This window comes from Siniperca chuatsi, linkage group LG16 (genome assembly GCF_020085105.1).
Source record: "Siniperca chuatsi isolate FFG_IHB_CAS linkage group LG16, ASM2008510v1, whole genome shotgun sequence".
Taxonomy (NCBI): Eukaryota; Metazoa; Chordata; class Actinopteri; order Centrarchiformes; family Sinipercidae; genus Siniperca; species Siniperca chuatsi.
The window spans coordinates 2,179,191-2,201,462 of NC_058057.1; the positions used below are offsets into that span (position 1 = coordinate 2,179,191).

Sequence of the window (22,272 nt, forward strand, 5' to 3'; positions counted from 1 at the left end):
TGCCCTTGTGGATCACATTTGTGCATGAAAACCAGTTGATAAGTGAAATGTGAGACTGCAGAGTAGAGCATGTTCAGCAGACAAATATTGATTATAAAGATAAGATAAACAGTGTTGCAGTGCATGAAACGCAACCTGAGCAGAAAGCAATGGAGAAAATGAGTGCTAAAAGTAAACATATTCTGTTTAAAACAGTGCAAAGAGGCATGATTAAAATGTATACACAATCTGTGGACAGTATGCAATAACAATTGAATTCAGTGAGCAGCCTGCACAGATCAAACAGGTCCTTGTGGTACTAAGATCAAACCCACTTCAGCCTAATTTACATTGGAGATGGACGTGGATTAACTGGAGCTCTCAGGCACACATCTCTAATACTAATTGAGCTGCACAGATGCTCAAAACAGCTCATAACAATTAATCTTTTGGTCTGTGAAAAAAATTTCCTCATATGAATTTAGTCAAATTCACAATAAAATAGTTAATCCACTACTCCGCTATGCAAAAGCAGAGGAAAAAGTGATAAGACAACCACAGAACGTAGCATCTAAAGATGAATATGGCCTTGTAGTTTTTAGCCTTTTTGCTTTTTCTTCACTCAGACATAACATCAAAGATCACTAGTTTCTTTCAGTTAATGGACAGCTCCATTAACTCCTCCATATAATCCTCCAGGTATCTGAATTGGCATTTTTCAGTTTGCAGAGAAAAGAAGGAGCTTTGGATCGGATCTGAGTCTGCTCTCTTAAGGCCCTGACACAAAGTTAAAAAAAACTAGTGCGGAAAAAGACTGATGGCTGCTAAAAGTTGCAGTTGAAATTAATCTGCCATTAATTTCTCCACTCATCAATTAATGTTTTGGCCTTTAAAATGTCAGACAACATTGAAATATACCCATCATAATCTTCAGATTGCTTGTCTTGTTTAATATAAAACAGAAAAAGCAGCATACCCTCACATTTGAAAGCTGGAGCCAGAGAATGTTTGGCATTTTTGCTTGAGAAATTACTTAACCAATTAATACACATATACATGTGTATACGTATATGTCTTGTTTTATACGATATATTATGTTGTGTGTGGAATAGTAGCTGCTACTTTAGTGGCAGCTAATAGGGATCCAAATAAAGAACAGAACAGATTATCAAAACATTTGCCCATTCATTTTCTGTCCATCAACTAATCAATTAGTCAACTAATTGTTCTAGCTCTTGAACACACTGCAAAGACAACACTCAACAGGAAATAACTAGTCATGTAGATCGCAAAGAGATACAAACCAAACCAACCCTTTTCATGTCACTGTGAATCTGATTCAGCTCTTACCATATGCTCAGAATAATGTTTTATCTAGCACTGTAAAGTTTTGCTTTATTTAGCTTTGCATTTTCAGCCTGAAATCACTGAGGCCAGTCAGAGAACTCCTGCCTGCCCCTGATGCTGATTCAACACGCTGGAACAGCTGCTAATAGATCCAATGGTGAGGGACACTCTTTTGTTGGTCAGTGTGTGTGTGCCAGCAATGCCAGCACAGGCCTCTGCAATTAGGCCTACATCACCGCGGTTTGAGAGCAGTCCCCTCATGTCTCTCAAAGTGTGGAACACTGTGGTCTGTGGAAGCACTGGTGACTGGCTCTTGGTGTGCAATGCCAGCACCATAAACCTGTGCTTAAAAAACCACCAGAGACAAGCAGCAGTGCAAATGTCTAAGCAAAGTTTACTTTGGACCTGAACAGTTGTAGACGACCTAACGTTTTAGCGTAATATTATTATAGTACACCCACAGTAGACCGAACAGAACACATGAACAGGGCTAAAATTTAAAGAAGTGAATTGAAAGCGACTAAACTTGAAAATATTGTCGAAGAAATTCAAGTGATTATTGCCATTCAAGCCAGTCATTCATTCTGCAGTGTGAATGCTGCATTTGAATGTAAATTATTAATATTTCATGGTTATCAATAAAATTATTCAAAAATACCCCACTCAAATTAAAGAATAACACTATGCCCAAGTGCTGGTATCTTCTCCTATTAATGTATTCATCAAGACCCACTGAGAGACTGCTAGGGCTGCGTTTGGCCCATATTTACAGCATTCCCAACATTTGTAAAAAGGAAAAACAGCATCTTTATACCAGCATGTCACCGTTTTATTTCAGATGACAACAACTCTCCTGAAAAAAGTGCGAAAATGAAGTAAGAATACTCTACCGGTTGAAGTTAGCACGCTCATGTCTGCAGCAGAGAGATGCACACACTGGTGGTTTTGGCACAATTCCAGATTGTATGCATATGTAGACACTCCATCTACTGCTTTAAAACACTGATAATACATCTTCAAACCTTCACACCATATTTCTTCTTTTCCTGCCAGCTGGGGAAAAACTTGCTAAAGTTGCATATCCCCTAAGCCTTAGTTGTGAAGCACATTAAAAACATGTGGTATCTGAGACTGTTCTGCAAGGAAATTAGAATTGTATGCACTGGAGACAGAAAGTGGTTTGCTGCCTTTCAGTTTTCACTTAAATATGCCTTACAGGTTAAGTTCACTAAGAACATGTGATGCCCTCCAGCCCTCTGAGAATACAATCCTGGCTGCATCGTAGGCTGACAGCCACAACTCTCCAGATTCCACTTATAGCTGTATAGTTTATAGACAGAAACAACCACAATATTACATATTACATGCTGTAGTATTGTATCACAGTATTTAGCTGAAGCAATTTAGTTTCAATGTATTTATGTAGCACCAAATCATAACAGAAGTTATGTCAGGGCACTTATACATACATATATTATATATAGAGAGCAGGTCTAGACTGTACGGCCTTTGCTTTATAAAGACTGTGTCAGTCAAAGTGAAGCTGGAGTAAATCCTGCTTTCCTTTTCAAACTTTTCAGGTATTTTATTGTGAAGAGCTTTACATGAATACATCTGCACAATGCTTACAGATGACATACTGTCTATCATCAACATCCCTTGTGTTTTATAGAGTCACTTAAAATTGAACGAGTTGATCTCTGGATTGATTTTGGAGCTTGTGGTCTGGCCCGTCCCACATGGGATTACAATAATAAATAATAATACATATAAAAAAAAACAAAAGAGCAAAACAAATGAACACATTATAAAGCACTTCTATATTCTTTCAAATAACTGAATAAAGTATAACTGGGTGTACAGGCGGGATAATGATGCCTTTAAAAGAGGCACCTGCATGAAACAATAATGAGCTGAAGTAAAAAATCAAGAAGATTATTCCCCAAAAGCACGGCTATCTGTGCTTTACTGATTATTTTAGCCATCTCACTGTATTTCTTCTTTAATTTGTTCAGTAGTTTTTAAGAAAGCCCTTAGGTAAGCTACATACACTGTACCCCCTGTACAAAATCTATAATACTCTTGAGGATGTTATTACCTCACAGCATTAAACCAGCTCTCAGGTTACTGCTGCAGAAATGACTTCCCCTGACTTGCCTGTGTTCACCTATTGACCTCACAGCACATCTCTATCATCTAGTGTTGTAGGAAAATATGATAAGACACTGCAGGCAGCCTTGACTCAGCAGTCAATGGTGAATGGAGGAAAGGCTTATCTGAGACAGAGTCATGTTGGTTACTGTAAAACGCCAAAAATATGACCAATCCCACTTTTTCTCTCCCGATACAAAAAGTTAAACTCAGGCTATTGGCTGGTACTGAGTTCATGTTACCTTCAATGAGGTATTAAGGCATTAACATGAGGCTGTCACATCACATCTGGCTGATACCAGATCCCTGTATCAGTCCTTTAGGCTTGTGCAAATTTGAACTACATTGATCTAGAGGGTTTAGGGCATTATTACAATTGCACATGTACATTATTACAAAATCTGGCCGATACCTGATCTCTGTAATGAGGTCATTGTAGGCACCAATAAGGATCTAGAATGTGGGATCGGTGCATCGCTACTTCAGACTTCTTACTTTGTTTTGCCAGCAGCAAAAAACAAACAAAGATGTACGATTTAAATTATGAAAGGAAAGCAGCTCTTCGTGCACTATCCCCCTGGTAAGGGCACTTCTCACATTCAATTTACCTTCTAATCTGTCAGCTCAGAGTGATTAAACTAACTTTTGGCAATCTTACGAATTTCAGTATTAAACATATTTCACTATTAAAAGAAAATTGCACTTTCAAGTATTTTTGTCAGCTGGGATTCTGCCAATTTTGGCAACAAATAGGGACACTGCTGGAATAGTACAACAGAAATGTGAGAGCATACTTGTCCATCTTCCTGTTTCTGTTATAGGCCTACATTGTATTCACACATGCACTGCATTGTCACGTGCTTGACAGTAATAGTGTAAAGAGCAATAGCAAACAGATTACATTCAACCGCGAGTCTAAAAAAAGTTTGGCAGTGCACAATGTTAAAAATGGGGGGAGCAGCTGGGCCACGAAAAGACGCTGAAATGTCACTATCGCGTTGAATGACGATACCAGCGCCCCTCAGTGCGTTTAGATACATTAAGAGCAAGCTGCCTTCGTTGCCACCGTAAAGCCGAGACTTGTCAAAAAATAAATAGCACCGCTGCTTAACTGTGTTGTTTTGGGGAGGGGGGGGGGTTTGGAGGGTTGGTGGGTGAGTGAGTGAGTGAGTGAGTGAGTGAGTGCGTTACATGAAAACAAAAACACAGAGACACGGGTTATCGTAACGGGGAGGTTCAAATCTAATGCCCCGTTCAACACACAACCGAGGTGTGTGTTCCGAAAATGCATCCTGCAGTCAGTTTTATGTCAGTATAAACAATAACGTTCACGGTTATCTTACCCGTCTTTGCGCTTAGCTTTATAAACGTGCCCGTAGGTGCCTCGACCCACTTTGCAACCTTCATATTCGAACAGATCTTCTACTCTCTCTCTCTCGGCCGCCAGCTTTGTTTTGAAGTCGTAATCCATTTTAACCCATAAATACGTCTTAATTTACAATAAAATAAAATATTAATTATTACATGCATTAATTAAATAATCTGGTCGTTTTATTCCCCCACCATTTCCTTGTTTGGGATTTTGGTCTGCTCCGCTTAATGTTCACTGGCTCGTTGACGTTTCTAATTGGCGCGCAGGGCTCGCTGGGTAAGGTAGTTCTTCTGAACAGGCGCCGCGGTTCGCTAGCTGGTACACGGAGATGTAGGAAACTACAACCCGCGTTTCTCGCTGCGGTTTGTTGCACTTTGCGTACTCATGAACGCTCTTCAAAAATGCAGGCATCGGTGATTTGGATTTGATGGTGTACAAGCAGGGCTGTTCGTTCAAAATACATACATGTTATACATATTTAGAAATATTTGTATGATCCCTGAACTGTAAATCGCGTTCATTTCATAGCATATATGCCAATTATTATCAAGGTAATTAGGCCTTTACAGAAAAATAGAAATTAAAGTTTCTTTGAAAATACTGTTGTCCTCTTGGCACCTTCATTTTATTATTATTATGAGTAATAATATTTTCACTTATAAGTCAGAGTCAAAATTGTGTATTTGTTTGTGTCAGCGTGTACCAACAATGAATGCAACGGTCGTGCAATTGCACGTGGCAGGAATTAAATATACAAACATGTAATCCATATAACAGAAGCAGAACATATGTCAAAGATGCACTTAGTTTACGTTTAAATTTGCCTTAAGTATATAGAAGCTCTAATATATAATATTTATGCGATACTAGGCTAAATTTTTCCCACATTTTCAAATAGGGACGTAAATGAACATAATCTACTGTCATATTATTATAATATCCTTCTAAAATGTAATTTGGGCTACTGTAATTTTATATTTTTGTACAGAGCCATGGCACGCTACGTGTAGGCTGTAAAAAATAAAACGTCACGTGAGGAAATCCCAGTTTTTACAATGATTGATAGGTCCCTGAACTAACCGCATGTCACAAGACAGAGCCCTACGACCAGATTGGCTAAACGTGAGACCGACGTAACTGCGGCTCGCATATAAAAGCACCGCGCCATCTGTATTCGGTGCTCTACACAGTATGGCCGGCGATATTAGCTAGCACTCGCTAACGGTATTCTCTGCAAAAGGGAAGACGGTAACTCAAGAAAATCAACACCTGGATTGCTTAAAGGACTGTACCTCAATAAATTATAACTGATCGAGGAAGGATTAATTAAGCTGCAAACGTTACAACCGACGTTTAATATTTTTTGTTGGGTGTGTGTTGTCTCATGATGGAAGATAATGGTGCACATTTCTTCGAGGGGACCGAGAAGCTGTTGGAGGTGTGGTTCTCTCGGCAGGATGAGACCAAAGGAACCGGGGACCTCCGTACCATACCAAGGTTTGTGTCATTTGAATGTCAGCAGAATATGGAAACGTTGCCTGAAACGCCGGCCGCGCGCTTGGTATCATGCCCTCAGTTCATTCGAGACATGTAACAAGTTAAATATGGTAAAATCTTGTTTTCCAGAAGCAACTTAGTCTCTGTTATTATTAGTTAATCCTTAGTTAGCTAGCTAGGAAGGGAACACTGACACCAAAGCCCACTAACGTTACCGGTAAGCTAGCTAACACCGTCACTCGAAAATGGCCACCTCCCCCTTTGGCACTTCGAAGCTGAGTCATTCAATCTTCACCGAGGAAATATATGGCAATAAACATTTTAGTATATTAATATCATTCCTCACTTGTTATAACGTTATGTTTAAAAGCTGTTTTGACAGCAAGTTGGCAACCCGTTTATAGCTAGCTAAGTGTAGTTAGGTTCTGGGAGAACATTCAAATATTTAGAGGACTCCTGATGTCGTCTTACTCGTTATAAGACCCAAAATGTCTGCTATATCATTTAAATGAGTATTTCATTTCATTGGCGTTATGTGTCAGCTCATTTTAGTGCCAACGTTAGGCGGACTTCATATCATTCCCCCCCACCATCGGTGAGCACGCGTTTTATTGCCCCCGCATTGGTGTTGGGACGTCGTTTGATTGCATTACACAAAAGTGCTAAAATGTACTAAACTACTTGTTTTACGTTGTCAAATTGGGTTTGCTAAAATTGCATTGTGGGTTTGTTTTGCTGTAAATGTGAAGGTAATTTTTTTCCTGCGTCATTCAACGACGAGGGGGCCTCAATGAAGGTGTCAAGCATGTGGTCGCCCGTCGCCACCGCGTGTTGCCTGGGTTGCAGCGACACTGGCCACACAACAACACGGACCCACAAACACATACAAATCACAGATCACTCAAATGAGTTTCTGGTCAACCAGATGCGATTCGTTTTGCAATAAATACGAGTGGTTGCGGCTTTGATGGTCGGTAAGACGGGATCTCAAATGCTCCCGGTTTCTGACTAATGACAGACACGGAGTAATCGGAGTGTTTCGGGATGATATCTCAGGACTGAGGGAGAGGTGCTCCTTTTCATGTTTAGGCCACTGCATGGCAGCCCCAAGATCTGCTGTAGGTTCAACTAACATTGCCTGTAGTCCTTGTTCCGGTCACGTTTCCAGCCATGCAGGCTCTCTCCTCCCAGTTCCTCTGATTGGTTAGCGGGTCTCCTACTGTGATTTGCTTAGAGGCACTGCATTCAAAGAGAGGGTATGTCTGGGTGATGGGACATTCAGAGAATTGGATGTGAATGGTTAAAAAGGCTGTTGACCTTTTGCTCCTGTTCAACACAACAAAATCCATTTGTTACTGTGCCTCAAGCGCTGAGGAGCTTGTGCAAAGAGAAAGTCATGATTATAAATTAATAGATTAAGATCATTTTAGGTGCACAATGTCACTATTTGGTGCTGAATAAAATGCCCACTGAGGTAGTTTGGCTAGGACTGGTGTTGATTCTTCAGTGTGAGAATAGAGCAACCCGAGGTGTGTTTAATAGTGTCCGCAGAATAATGATTTAAGATGACCACAGCTGATAAGAAATCATCACCCCAGCGGCACATCCGCTCTTTCTGGTTTTAAAAACCAGTCACCTACATTTTCTGTTGAGTCTAAATTGTCTAGGGTTTATTCTTTTGACACTTTGTTCTTTTGCCTGTTATTGCAGCACCGTATTGCTCAGTGAGGTTCAAGGCTAGTTCTGCCTGCATTGCGTGTGACTTTGTGATATGGTTAACGACCAGGAGAGGTCTGTTTTTTAAGAAAAGTGTGTGGCCAGTCGGGTGAATGAGGACAGCCAGAGGGCAGATTAATGGCTCAGAGGGACGCTGTCAGTGGATCAGCTTGCTGGATGTCAGCCAATGTCCAAATAAGTCCACAAGGGCATCTGAATCACAAATGTGGAGCTCACTCATATTACCTCCACTGTCCTTCCTCAGGGCTTGATGGCAGTTTAGTCTGCTTCTAGTGATTGTCAAGCAACTAGTCCTGAAGGCCAGTTAATGTTATCACATCTACACACTTTAAAATGTGGCCCTCACTGTCCTCATGGCTCTGCAGCTAAATGTTAGTTATGACATCTTGTGAATTTAGCTAATGGTTTTGTTACTGCCTGTCTCTTTTGCTCTTCAATAATTTTTTTTAATTTCTCATCAAAAGTAGACAGAAATCCTGGAATCTGTGTCATCTTGGTAAACGATGTATCCCTGTTTATTGGGTATGGATGAAATCTCTCGGCTAGTGTTTGGTAGTCTAATCTAGTCCTTTCCTGCGGTCTACTCTTTCTTTGGGGAAAATCTGATGCTGCTGAGCGAACAGAAATAGCCTCTGGTGTACATTTCACACTGAAAAGGGATCTGACCCAGGTCTCCAGTAATGTTGTCCCTCTGGTATGAAACTGGGAAGCTGGCATGTTGCAACAGCTCTGTCATCTTGTGTTGTTTTTTTTTTTGTTTTTTTTTTTGTTTTTTTAAAAATCACAATTTTAACTGGACAAGTCATACCTGTGGACCTTATCCTTGTTTAAAGGGGCAGCCAGTTTATTTCACATTGGATTCAATATATAAGGGTAAAAAAAAATTGCAAGTTACATATAACTCACTGTACGAGGGGTTAAGCTTGGTTAATTTTTCACTGGCAAAGTGGTACTATGAAGCACATTTTGACCATCACACCCTAGACACAACCTGTTCCAACTTCTACCTTCTGGTAGGTGCCACAGAGCACTGTACACCAGAACAACCAGACACAAGAACAGTTTCTTTCCACGGGCCATCCCTCTGAACAGTTAAATCAGTCAGTGTCAACAACCCTCTAACACTAAAACATTCTTACCTATAAATTCTATATTTATAGTTTAGAATACACAATTGTAACATGTATCATCCATCTATAAATCTTTTGTGTGTATACTATATATAGACCTGTATACATGCATATACTGTACATAACCACCCACTTAGTGTATATGAGGTAATCTTGCCTTACTTACATACCATTCAACATATATTCCTTTGTATTTGTTTGCAGAGAGAATTATTGCCAAGCAACAGTGTTGGTGGTAATTGTTTTGTTACAGCATGGTAGCTAGCTAATTTCTAGTGCAAAAAGAGGGGGGCAACAGGCCTTTATAAACCATTACAAGGAAACAGAATGTGGGGGAAAAAAGTCCAGTGTACGTACACGCACACACGGTTCTGTTCCCAGCATATCAAGTAGCCCAACAGCCAGAAAGTACAATGATTGATATACCACTGCAAACAACTCTAGCCTGTTGGCTTTTAAACTGCAGCGTGACATGATTATTTTGTCATTCTTTACACACACACACCCCCAACCAACCAACCAGTAGCTATGTAACATTCATTGCTAACTCGTGCATTTGTTTTGGAAGAGAGTGAAAGTAAGACAGAACTTATTTTTAATACAGTTTTAGGTGATATGTCTATTTGTGGCTATGTAAGATTAATAACTAATATGATAGAACAAAGTGATCTTTGTTTTAGTACTGTTCATACACCTCGGTTACATGTAAGCCTACATCTAACAGATTTGGTTGCTTGGTAAGTGATTTTGTTGAGAAAGCTAACGTTAGCAACATTGCTTAGCAATGTTATGTCATCATAATTATAAGCCAACAGCAAGATGTAGCTCGGTAGCAACGGCAACATAAAATGTGAAGATGTAAGCCAGATGTATTACAGTGATGTCCACTGTAACCTGTACCTTCATGGACACAGCCAAATAAAATAGACATATTACAAACCTGCCTAGAAGGCAGAGGGCCAGTTCAGGAGCGGTTTTGAATCCTTTCAAATCATGCAGTTCTCTCCGTCTGATGAATGACCAACCAAGGTTCACTCTCGTTTTCTCTTTGCTGATCCTAACCCCAGTATTAGCCATAACCACAAAAATAAAAATCTCCTCCTGCTTCCTTTAACTGGCTAATATACTACTCACTGCAAAACTTTACCTGGGGAAAATGTAAACAGAGGCTCCTCCGGTCTGAGTGCCGTGAATCGTTTTGTCTGGTTTTCGTGGGGAATCGGACCCAATGACTAGGCCTGTCACAATAACTGCTTTTGTAGGACAATATATTGTCCCAGCAATAATTGTGATAAACAATATTGTCATTTTAAAGGCATTTGCATCGCATTCCATCATTCATTTGCATAAAGAATAGGTGTTGTGTCAGTTGCAGCAAGGGAGAGATAGCAACATCTTCAGCCAAATATGCACAAACTCACTACAGGGACATTGTATATTTGAAGTAAGGTTTTGGGTTTTTTTTTAAATCTACAAAGGGAGGGAGAGGATAAACAAACTATTTACAAGCTGTAGGAACACTCTAATCCAGAGATCCGGAGAGAGAGAGTCCGAGAAGCTCAAACCTGCTGCCACACCTACTGACTGTCTGCACACGAGGAGAGACGAGACCCGGGTGCTGCTGGCAGAAGAACCGAGGACTGCGCTTACTCTGAGCAGCATGCATGGGAATGAATTACAATATAATATATATGAATATATTTCTCTCCTTTTCCCTGATGGTCTAAATAGGTAGTTTTTAGAAAAATAAAGTTGCTAAGAGGGTCTGAAAGGTTTGCTAAATCAAGCAAGAAAGTGTGTGTATTATATTAAGACTTTAAAGTTATGAATAATTAAGGACATGGCCGCTTTGAGTGACAGGTGGGTGCCCTCTCAGGGGGCTAGCCGCTAGGTGGTTCAGCAACCAGGCTTCATTCGGCCCGCCTCAGCTCCACCACTACACCCATTATTTTTTAATTTATTTATTTATTTTTGGATTAGCCAGAGTCAGGCACTGCCAAGATGGCGACGGCCAAGCCGCTGAAAACTGCCCACTTTGAGCTTCACAGTGGCTCTTCAGAAACCTATGGGTGACACCACGGGCACTACATCCATGTTTTATACATGTCTATGGTCCCAGCATAATTTTTATTTTATTTTTTTCTTCCCCTGTTCATTCGGCTTAGGTGCCGTGGGGGAAAAACGGTTAAGCACCCCAAGGTATGGATAACCCTGCTGTTTGTTCTGGCATTCTGACGTTCTTATGTAAACAAACACGCATGTAAAGTCAACGGGCAATATCGAGGTCCGCAAAAATGATCGCGGTCATGTCCAATAAGTTGATAACAACATAATTATCACGACTGGCTATTGCTATATAGGTAGCCTAAATGCCTATCTTCTCGCTAATGGTCTTGTTTGTTTATTTAGGTCATATAGAGGCTTCAGTATTAAATTGACCCCAGCCCACATGTTGAAGTGTCCTTGAGCAAGACACTGAACCCTAAATTGCTCCTGAGGGCTGTGCCTTCGGTGTGTGAGTGTGTATGAGCGATTAGTATGCCATCAGTGTATGAATGGGGTGAATGTGATATGTAGTGTGAAACGCTTTGAGTAGTCGGGGGGAAAAAGACTAGAAAGGCGCTATACAAGTACAGTCCACTTACCATTTACTGCCAGTTAAAAAACCAGTGCTGACAGTCTAGTTATTAGTCACTGGGGCACATTCCTCGTTCACAGGTTCCCTAGAAAAGGCTTTCGATTCATGCTGCCAAATCCAGCTCTTAAAAGAACTTTGCAACATTGGCTGCTGGTAAATTTCCCATTGAGTGTTGCCCTCCTGCTGCTGTGTTTAAACCATAATAATGAGCCTTTTTTAAAATACAAATTTCACAAGGGGCACGAAGCGAGCCGCCTGTTGCTAATAGCAAAAGCAGTAATGATTCTGAATGTGTCGGAACAACCAGAAAGGAGACTGAACATTTTGTTAATTGATTTCACGCAAGTCTCGTTCAAAACACGGGAATAAATAACTTCCAACTTCACAAAAACAAATACTTGCGGACTTAACGATACAATGGATGACGTTATAACACAGATCGTTGGAAGCTGTATCAGCCGATACAGATCATCGGGTCTATTTGAAGCTTTCTGTTTGTGTATCGTTATTTATTTAGCTATTTTTAACATTGCATATGAAGTATTACAATTAAGAAATGAGAAGGTATCTATCATGAATTGACAACTGTTTATTGGTAAGCAACATGTGCAACATATTCCACTGTCTCTTCGAGACGGCTTAAACCATATAGCCTTGTGCTTGGTTATTGGAGCAGCTGAGAGCTTAACAAATATACAGTGTTTCCCACAGAGTAACTGTGGCAGAGGGGAGGGGGATATTTCGAGGAGCACCCTTACTAACGTTACTTACAAATTAACTCACTCCCCTCCTGTCCTCACCTGAACACGCTGCGTCTTTGTCGTTCCCAAAGTCAGTCCTGGTCGGAGCTGCTATAAATCACCTCGGTGCTGTATTCCTTGCTGTGAAACAACCCTCTGTCGGTCCCATGTTCAGTGGGAGGCTGCTAAGCCTGGTTCTGGTGCTCAGTCCGGCCCCGCTCCCCAGCAGCAACCCCCACTGGGTCCCCCGCCCGGGCCTGAAAACTTCTCTTCCCGGCAGTCCAAAGCTCCTGTGCTAGCATTGTAAACGAACACCAAGACTCCCCCGGTACAGCTAGTACGGTGAGCAGCAGTGCACCGATAAGTGACTTCCTGTGCTACAGGAGAAAATGTCTGCGTTGCAACAATCCCCTGATATGTTCATCACGTGACAAGGCTCAGCTACCAAATGCACTTTTGAAGGGGGTCTGGTTTCAACGACTACCCGACTAATGAAAACTTGGACGACTAAGACGCTTCTCATCGACTAACGGTTTAGTCAACTATTAGGGGGCAGCCCTACACGTTACCCTGCAGCAGTACCTTGTTCCTGGCAGTCCGAGCCATTTCTTTGGTGATCTCAAAATGCAGCATTTTATTGTGAAATTCCAGGTAAAATGAATACATACTTTTGCTGTATTTCAGGAGACAAACTACTACAGGTCTATTCCATATCCGTTTGAGATTATTGCTTGTTTCATGATATTCCCCCTAGCACTGTAATTTCCAAAAACTGAATCCCTCCCATTCCCTGCAGGGCATTACTGTAGAAAAGTGTGCTTTATTTTATTTATATATATATATAAAAACTCCACTTAAGTGTGTGTGTGTAACCAGAAAAGTCAAAGTTGTCTCCCTTGCAGTTGCTTCCGAAGTGGAAACAAGTTCATAAAATATGGTAAATGAATGCTAAATGTTGTTTTTCATTTCTCTTCTTTTAGGTTTGAGTGGGACAAACTTTTGGAGAATGTGCATTGTTTGATCATAAGTGTGACAAAGTCTGACAAGCAGGAAGCTTATATACTCAGGTGAGTGCTGCGTCTTTACTTACACTACGTCTCCTCTGTTCCTACTGATTAAAAGGCAGGCAAGATTAGACAGCGGTCACCTGTAAGCCGCTTGCCATTGACAGCACAGGCCGTCTCAGGTGATGAGACTGCGCCATGGGCGCATTACATTCTGCATAGCCTTCATTGTTTTATATATTGTGTATCCAAGGGGGGGAGGTTTAACAGTGTACACGTTTCAAGGAAACCCTGCCTCAACACTACTTAAAGGATTGATAGGCTCAATGTAGAACTGGAGTTGGCTATGAGACCACAGGTATCAGCAGTTGAAACCGGTAATATGCATTCGGCTGTACTAATTTTAAAGAATCAAACAAGTCTTGGCAGGTAAAATATTTTTTTTTTTTTTTTTTTTTTTCAAGGTAACAAGGAAGCGATTTCACTCCTACATTCCCACATACAAGCATGTTGTAACAACTCTTTCAAAGTTGCTAAAGTGTACCTCCCCTACTGTACTGTTGTCAGAGCATTTAACCATATGGCAAGTTAAAACAAATTTACTGAAAATTTCGATTTAGCTCCTTTTGCTGACATCCATATTTCCAAGTGATGTGATGTATGCATTCCCTGTTAATGTGTCAGGAGTTACATAGTGCATAAATGTGTAGTGTGTGTTTTTATAAGTGGGAATTGAACTCTAATCTTAGAAATGTTGGCATCATGCTTTACAAAGTTAGCTACACGGGGAAAAAAGAAAAACAAACATGGCTTTTTGATTAGGGCTGCACAATTAATTGAAATATTATCCAAATCACAATATCCAAATCGCAGAAGCTACCCGTAAAGGTAAAATGTGTGAAAAAACAGCTTTATAATGAAGTGCTGTAGTGCTGCAGAGCTGCGCTGGCCTACAAATCTTTTTCTCCAGATGTAAGAAAACATGTTTGTTTGGTACAGACCCCAACAAATGTCACATCATGATTTTTCATTGAAAATGAAAATTGGGACATTGATCATTTGTCAATCAATTGTGACTCATATCGTAATATTTGTCAAAATAAACACAATGATGTGGGGATATCACTCATAATACATTATGCATTGCAGATGTTTTACATCTTTCGTACTTCTTTCCTTTCCCAGTGAGAGTAGCATGTTTGTCTCCAAGAGACGTTTCATTTTGAAGACATGCGGAACCACCCTCTTACTGCAAGCACTGGTGCCTCTGCTGGAACTCGCCAGGGAGTACTGCGGTTTCGATGCCATCGAGGTAGGGGACACACAGCCTTTGAGTATATGTAAAAAAACATACCATGCTATATGCGCATATAAGAGACTGGAATACAAAATTTGATTTTGGTTTCTGTATCTATTACCTGATGCCTGCGCTGTTCATCTCTCATATTTTTATATGCTGCTTTTTTGCAGAATTTCTTCTACTCCCGCAAGAACTTTATGAAGCCAACCCATCAAGAGTTTCCTCATCGAAACTTCCAGGAAGAAGTGGACTTTCTCAGCCAGATTTTCCCAAGTATGATATATTTATCTATCTTGATATCTCTATCTATCTACTTTTTAGTTGTTCTGTATTAAAGAAACCGAAATTGTACAGTGCCTCTTTAGATTTGCTCTTCAGCATATCTGTTGTGTGACTAGGAGCACTGAAGAAGTTGCCTTGGGCTTTAAAAATCCAATAGCCAATGCTAGCTATTCCATATTTGAGACTTGCATGTAAACATTAACCATGAGGGCAACTAAACAAACATTTCTTTTTGCTTCTTCCAGATGGCGCAGCCTACTGTATGGGACGTTTGAACTCTGACTGCTGGTAAGCATCACACATTTTCCCGCACTGGTCACAACTTCATATATTGTCCACACGGTGTTGCTAATGTCCGTGGATATATTTGTAGTAATTAATACTGAATTATTATTATTTTTTTATTATCATTTTATTTTTTTTATCCTTGATGTTTTTCTTGTTTCTCTCCCAAAAAAATCCAAATAACACAAAACAAATACTAGAGAAATGAAACGGCAGACAGGGATTGCTGCTGATTTTAGTCTTCTTCTGTGTTGTTGTTGTTGTTGTTGTTGTTGAATTTCAGCCACAGCAGGAAATTGCTACATGACACTTTGATTTTAGCAGAGATAATGGCTGTATCTAGTTAAATCATAAGATTGAGGTAAAAAGGTCAATTCTGTTCTCTGGGTATTTCTACTAATATGAAAACTCTTTCAGAAGCTCCTTTTATGGTCTTGTCATGGTTAAACTCAGTGACGCTTTCTCCTGATTTGGTAACAGACCTAAATAACCTTTCACTGTCCGTCCCCCACAGGTACCTGTTTACCCTGGACTTACCAGAGTACTGGGAGAACAAGCATGCGGATCAGACGCTGGAAGTTCTGATGAGTGACCTCGATCCAGCCATTATGGACCAGTTCTATATGAAAGATGGTGTTTCTGCAAGTGATGTCACTCGTGTAAGGCGTGTGTGTGTGTCTTAGTCTTAACAGTCATCTGCATAAGCCCTCCAGTGTTGATAGGAACAAGTTTAGGTTTGTTCGGAGAATCCAGTTGGGCTAATGGTTAGACATGAGCAGACATGGAGGGTCCAAAACTTGTTAATTGATGTTGACACAGTTTTCTCTTGTTGCAGATGAGTGGAATTCGTGACCTGATACCAGGTTCTGTGATCGATGCCACAATGTTCAACCCTTGTGGATACTCAATGAATGGAATGAAGACTGACGTGAGTGTCTTTTTTGATCCCGTCACCTTTGTCGTGAGACCGGTTTTGTTTGTTTTAAAAAAAAAAAAAAAAAAAAAAAAAATTCTGTAATGTGGCTCTGCTTGTTGTCTTTTCCAGGGAACTTACTGGACCATCCACATTACCCCAGAGCCGGAGTTCTCCTACGTCAGCTTTGAAACCAACCTCTCCCAGACATCGTACGATGATCTGGTCAGGAAGGTGGTGGAGGTTTTCAAGCCAGGAAAATTTGTGACTACGCTTTTTGTCAATCAGGTGTGATTTTTAAAATACAAGCTTGCTTTCATTCAGTGTGATTTTAATTCAATTTGTCACGGAGTAAATTCTCTTTTTCCTTCTGTTTGCCCCCGCAGAGCTCCAAATGTCGCAGTGTCTTTTCTTCTGCCCAGAAACTCGAGGGCTACAAGCGTCTCGACCGCCAGTTGGCTCAATTCAACGATTACAATTTTGTCTTCACAAGCTACGCCCAGAACCGCCAGCAGAAACAGCAGAGCTGAGGGTTGAGAATGAAGAAGAGGCGTAAAAAGAAAGGCAGCCGCTTGGGGCTCTCCCCCTGCGGCTGGCTTCACCCCCCAGTAGAGAGCTTGTCGTCCTCTCCCTCCCCCCTCCACCTCCTCTTCCCCTTCTGCTGCCGTTGTCGTTCAGAATCTCCCGGTGCTGACGCGGTTGCGAGCCCTAGTTTAACCGCCAGTTTGAGTTGTTTGCATTGTTGTACCTGTGACTTAGATCTCTTGCATGACAGCTCTTTTCTCTGTTTCGATATTCTAGCTCACTCTTGCTGTGATCTTGAAGTGCATGTAGAGGAATTTAACACGCTCTGTTTGAGGCTGTCCACCTGTGCCCAGTACAACGGTCCCTTCCTGCAGGTGTCCCCCCTCATCCCCCACAGACAAGGCTTCCGCCCGCACTAGGCCAGGGCCCTGACATGCTCAGATCAGTCTGCCTCTGTATGAGCTTCACTCAGCTTGTCAGTTAAAATTTAAAATTCGCAACCAGTCTCCCCCTAATTTGCCCTCCAATGTGAAAATTGGTATTTATGAATCACTACCAGCTTTTGAGCGCACTTTAAAAACCTGTTTACTCATGGTACGGAAAGAAGGCCGACCTTTTGTCTCAAGTCTGATTTAATGTATAAGTCGTGGTAAGCTTTTGGCCATTCCAATCGTCGTCTCGTTGTCGGGACATATTTGAGTTTCTTTGAAAACGAATGCCATACTTGCTGTTTAATGTCGCACTATTGGATAAACGGTTTGCAGTGTATTGGTCAATGTGCTCTTTGGTTGCTGTAAACTGCACTTAAGCAAAACGCTTTCTGCTTTGCTGGGCTTTTAAGCTGACCTGCATTCATTCATTTGTGCTCCTCCATCTGGACAGTCATAGTCCTTGTTTCCCCAAGTAGACAGGCTTTTAAAGTTGTATGCCTGGGATGCCTTGAAGACATTCAATATGCGCACTTTGTTGCACCCAGGCCTTTTTTTTTTTTTTATTTTTTTTTTTTTTTTTACAGTGTTCTGTATCAATAGGAAGGTTCTGTCCTATAGATGCCCCAGTCATATTCAGCACTCTAATTTTCCACATTCACTTGAATTGGTTAAATGGAAAACGTTCAAACTGAATGTAGCACATGCTGTGTTAAGCAGCGGCCTGTCCCCCTGTCTTTCGAATGTACACATCTCTAGAGAAAAGCCTGGACCGGGTTTGAGCTGAATGTACGACTCCAGGAGAGCACACCCCCAACCTCCTCTTTCCCCACACACACACACACACACACACACACACACACACACACACACACACACACACACACACACACACACACACAGGGCTCACAATGACCCGTGCCGACCAGCCATTGTCCAGCTCGAGTCTCCCCCTGCCAGAGTCAGACTGTCAGCTGGCCCCAGAACCATGACATGACGAGAGCCGGCCCTCCTGGCTGCGCCCACGCCCCGCTCTGAATGGGAAATAATGAATCAGACGCTTTTTGCTTAGTTGCCCAGCAAAGCATTTTTCTTCTTCCCACATAATATCCATCCTCTCTCTGTCTCTTTCCGCCCCATACAGAAATCCGCGCACAATAGAGGCCCACCAGTCTGAGCATGCCAGGGTGATCCCGGATCATTCCACATGTAACCGCTGCATAAACTGCCGTTTTATTAAATTTATTGTGCCCAGACATTTTTTGCAGTGAATTGGTCGAAAATGTGACTCCCCTAGCAGTTTTTTTGTTTTTGTTTGGATCAATGGCCTTTGTTCGTTGAGGGTGAAAATCCTATGACACTATGGTGCATGTGACTACTAGTGCCGTGTTGCTTGACAGTGTAGTGTAGCGCCGTCTCTTCCTCCTTTTTGTTAGTAGGTCTGTGCTTCACCTTCCTCTTGTTTTACCAGCTGAAAGCGTAGTTGCAACTACCACATCCTGATGTGTTTTGGATAGGCGGGGACTCTCTTTCCTTTAGGGGTCGGGTCAATTTGTTAGTAATCTTATTTCAAGTTGTGGGCAAGTGCTGAATGCAGGTTAGGTTTCTTATTTATTACTTTGTGAAATAACGAACGCTGCCTGCCGTTGAGTTCCGTGGTGTTCATGACGCTTCTCCTGCCAGAGAATGCAGTTTGAATTTTGAACCGGAGAAGACACGGTGGGAGTCTAGCCTGCTTTCAGCCCTGCAGCGCAGTGCAGTCTCTTCTTTGAAATATCTGCGACGATTGCATCAGCACCTGTAACAGTGCATTTATCCACTAAGGCACTCTGTGAACCAGTTAGAACAGCTCGTGTAAGAGCGAGCAGTGCCGCTGACACTTGGAATAGTTTCCCTCTAGTTTGTCTATCATGGCGTTTTGGAGTGGTTTCATTCTTTTCCTGAGGACCAGTGCTTTTGCATGAACTACTCTCAACTTGCTGTCAAATGATTTAGGTGATCTGCCATGACTGTTATGGGTCTTTTTATTTTATTTTTTTTAAGTCACACATTTAGGGGATTTAAACTGTTCAAAAATACTGAAGCAGTTTAATGCTAACTGTTGTTGGATTAAGTACATTTTAGCCTTGTTGGTGTGGATCATTGCTATTTTTTTATACAGCGAACTCAAAATGCATTTTTGCAGTTGAATGGTAATAGTTTTATACAAAAAAATGTTTTGTATTTTTGCTGCGGACCAATATTATCTTCTTCTTCCCCTTTTGTCCAAATGTTTATTTTGTTGTAAAACCAGTGTTCGAAACTAGTGTGTTCTGAAGTTAAGGGATGACCTTTTCAAAAGCTGACTAAATCATGTTTGTTTTTTCACTTTCCCCTCCTCTATGAATCTTCTGAAATACTCGAGGAAGGGAAAGTAAAAGCCTCCCCCGGGTGACGAGGGTGCAGTTGCAGGATGTATCAGGATGTACTGAAGGAGAAACTTTGCTGTTCTAATTCTTTCTTTTGCTGTTCTTTGGATGGTCAAGATGTGCTAAATATATCTGTGCTATGAGCTTGATGCCTCAATAAAAAAGATACTTATCTGTGCAAATGCTGTGTTCTTGTGTTCTTAAGTCTTTTAGTCCAGAGCATTCAGGAACACAAATGATTTGTAATCATATAGTCTTTATTGACAACAATTTTTTTTAAATTTTTTTTTAATTTAAAGAGAAGAATAGAGACCTTCCAAGATGACAGCACCATCTCACCAACACTGTCGAAGTTATCATCGCACTCACTGAGTAACCAATAAATAAACAGGAAAAATACGACGGCTATAAATGCAAGATCCTGCTCATACAAAGTCTACTCGCATATTAAGTAATACAGAGAAAAATAAGCCTTTTTGTATTTCATTTATTGACATACAGCACAGTGAGTGATGTGGCTAGACGGAAAGCCGAGGCCACACACACATCAGGAAGTAATGACGTGCAAATAATGTAATGATTGCCTCTTAACGGGGCACTCCGGTAATTTAGTATTGAACTTTAGACTTGACTTTGTCAGTAGTATGCTTCAAAGACACCGGCTCCTACATTTCCCATAATGCAACTGATAGCATCTTTCGTTAGACCCTCCCTACCTGGTAAATGCTCTGGTGAACTGTACTGTGATGTATCACCTAATTTGATAGTCGTGTTTTCATTTTGTGTGCAATGTGAGATTTTGAGGCCAAAAATAGGAATATAGCACTGTACTAGTCGCCTCCACCACACGGGTCACAATCTGCATTTCCCTTCCACCCTCACAAGCCTCCCAGGGGCTGCTGCAGACGAGCACCCCACAACATGATGCTGCCACCACCACCTTCACGCAACATAGTGTTCCATGTTGGTCTCTCATCAGACCGTAGAAGCTTCTTCCAGCTGACTTAGTCTCCCACATGCCATCAGGGAGACCTGGGCTGGGTACTAGGGTCACTACAATGAAAATGTGAAATGATCCATCTGTGGAATCATCTAATCAAAATGGCAGAAGATAGAATAAATAAGTGTGGACACAGTTCTCCATGGGCAAAAGGGCTTTACTTTACTTTTGAGGAGGCTGATATGCTGTATATTTACAGGAATAATTTGTGTTGTAATATTACTTTTATTAAAAGTATGCTTTTATTGAAGTCTGAAGAAAAATAGTTTGTCAACGTCCAAATTAAGGACATGTATGCGTATCAAACAAAAGTTTGGCCCTGAATCAGATGTTATATCTTGTTTATCTAGAAGCCAAAGATCTTGAGCTGCACAGCTGAGAGCTGGTGGTCTTCCTCTGGCCATTGAGGTTGGTCCATTCAAAAATGTTCAGGAGGAAAACAGATTGCGTGAGCTGTGTGATTTAGGAGAAGTGGGAAGGGAGTCCAATTTTCTTTTGTACTGTAATTAATTTCCCATAAAATGGCTCAACAAAACTGTAAAATATTCTGTCCTACAGATGATCAAAACTGGAATGGTTGTTCAATTTTGATTTTAAGTTTGCTAACTTTGTCTCAAAACCCTGGAAAAGAAGGCAAGAGGGACTACTGTAATTAGTATTTACTGTGATTCATCCAGTACTATGTACTAAATGCTTTTCTCAGTGATTTATGCATTTTGTTGTAGACAATGATGGTCTGAAGATGATGATTTGTGAAATATGTCATTTCTCTCCTTTTTATTGTTTGAAAATGTATATGCAGCACTTTTGTTCTGGATGTATGGTGAGCCCATTCAGGCAGGGCATATCGAATGCACGACACAGTAATAAAAATGCAATTAATTCGTGGGAAGCTCCGATCTGAGCCTCTGAAGCTTTGAACTCCTTCAGACTTGTCACATGTCTCTTTTGATGGCCTCCCTCACTAGTCTCACTCAGTTTTTGAGGACGGACTGCTCTAGGCAGAATTACAGCTGTGTCATACTCTTTCCATTTGATTTAACCAGTGGTGGACGATGTCTTCACATACTTTACTCATCCCAATACATTAATGTAAAAATACTGCTACCTAAGTAGAGGTACACAAATATTGTCAGCAAAATGTCCTGAAAGTTTCAGCAGTAAACATGCAGAAAAATGACCCCTGTGACTGATATATCATTATGTATAACATTATTAGATTATTGTCAGCCAGTCTTGAATATGAGGCATTCCAGGCTTATTCCAGTTCCTTAGAATAATGCTATCCAATAGTTATTGGCTAAGCACATTAGTGACTGTGAAAAAAGAGGTAATACCTCATACAGTCTCCTAAAATATAAAGGAATACCACCTGCACACCTGTGACATCTACAGTATAATACTGAATCGTCATTCAATATTGGGGTGTGTCCACAGCACAGTAAAGTACTACCCTTCCCTCCTTTCTCCTACATTTCCAGCAGGCCCCTGCTCGATGAGCTTGCTCCTTCAGGTTCCTAGATGGCATAGTGCCAG

General features: G+C 41.0%; 2 protein-coding genes across 3 annotated transcripts in view; one reads left to right on the forward strand and one right to left on the reverse strand.

Annotated features, from left to right (window-relative positions):
* Positions 1–5,116, reverse strand: part of cdk19 (cyclin-dependent kinase 19) — a 68,934-nt gene extending 63,818 nt beyond the window's left edge. Inside the window, exon 1 of one of the 2 annotated variants that reach the window (XM_044169515.1) lies at positions 5,041–5,116. Coding sequence is in view for 1 of the 2 variants with exons in the window: in XM_044169512.1 (XP_044025447.1) it covers positions 4,821–4,948 (128 nt within the window). In the remaining variant the exon portion in view is untranslated. Of the gene's footprint in view, positions 1–4,820 lie in introns of both variants that reach the window. The other variant, XM_044169512.1, reaches the window with a different exon arrangement.
* A 905-nt stretch (positions 5,117–6,021) lies between these two features.
* amd1 (adenosylmethionine decarboxylase 1) lies at positions 6,022–19,918 on the forward strand. The gene is made up of 9 exons (XM_044168663.1): positions 6,022–6,346; positions 13,572–13,658; positions 14,781–14,907; positions 15,066–15,168; positions 15,423–15,465; positions 15,977–16,121; positions 16,298–16,390; positions 16,508–16,663; positions 16,762–19,918. The coding sequence occupies exons 1-9, from the start codon at positions 6,234–6,236 to the stop codon at positions 16,903–16,905; spliced, it is 1,011 nt and encodes a 336-aa protein (XP_044024598.1). The 5' UTR covers positions 6,022–6,233; the 3' UTR covers positions 16,906–19,918.
* The last annotated feature ends 2,354 nt before the right edge of the window (positions 19,919–22,272 follow it).

Excerpts from the sequence above, each read along its gene's own strand:
- amd1 (XM_044168663.1), top strand. The coding sequence starts at position 6,234 with ATGATGGAAGATAATGGTGCACATTTCTTCGAGGGGACCGAGAAGCTG. Across the intron at positions 15,169-15,422 it reads TCTCAGCCAGATTTTCCCAA|ATGGCGCAGCCTACTGTATG; the intron begins GTATGATATATT and ends TGCTTCTTCCAG. Across the intron at positions 16,391-16,507 it reads TGAATGGAATGAAGACTGAC|GGAACTTACTGGACCATCCA; the intron begins GTGAGTGTCTTT and ends TGTCTTTTCCAG.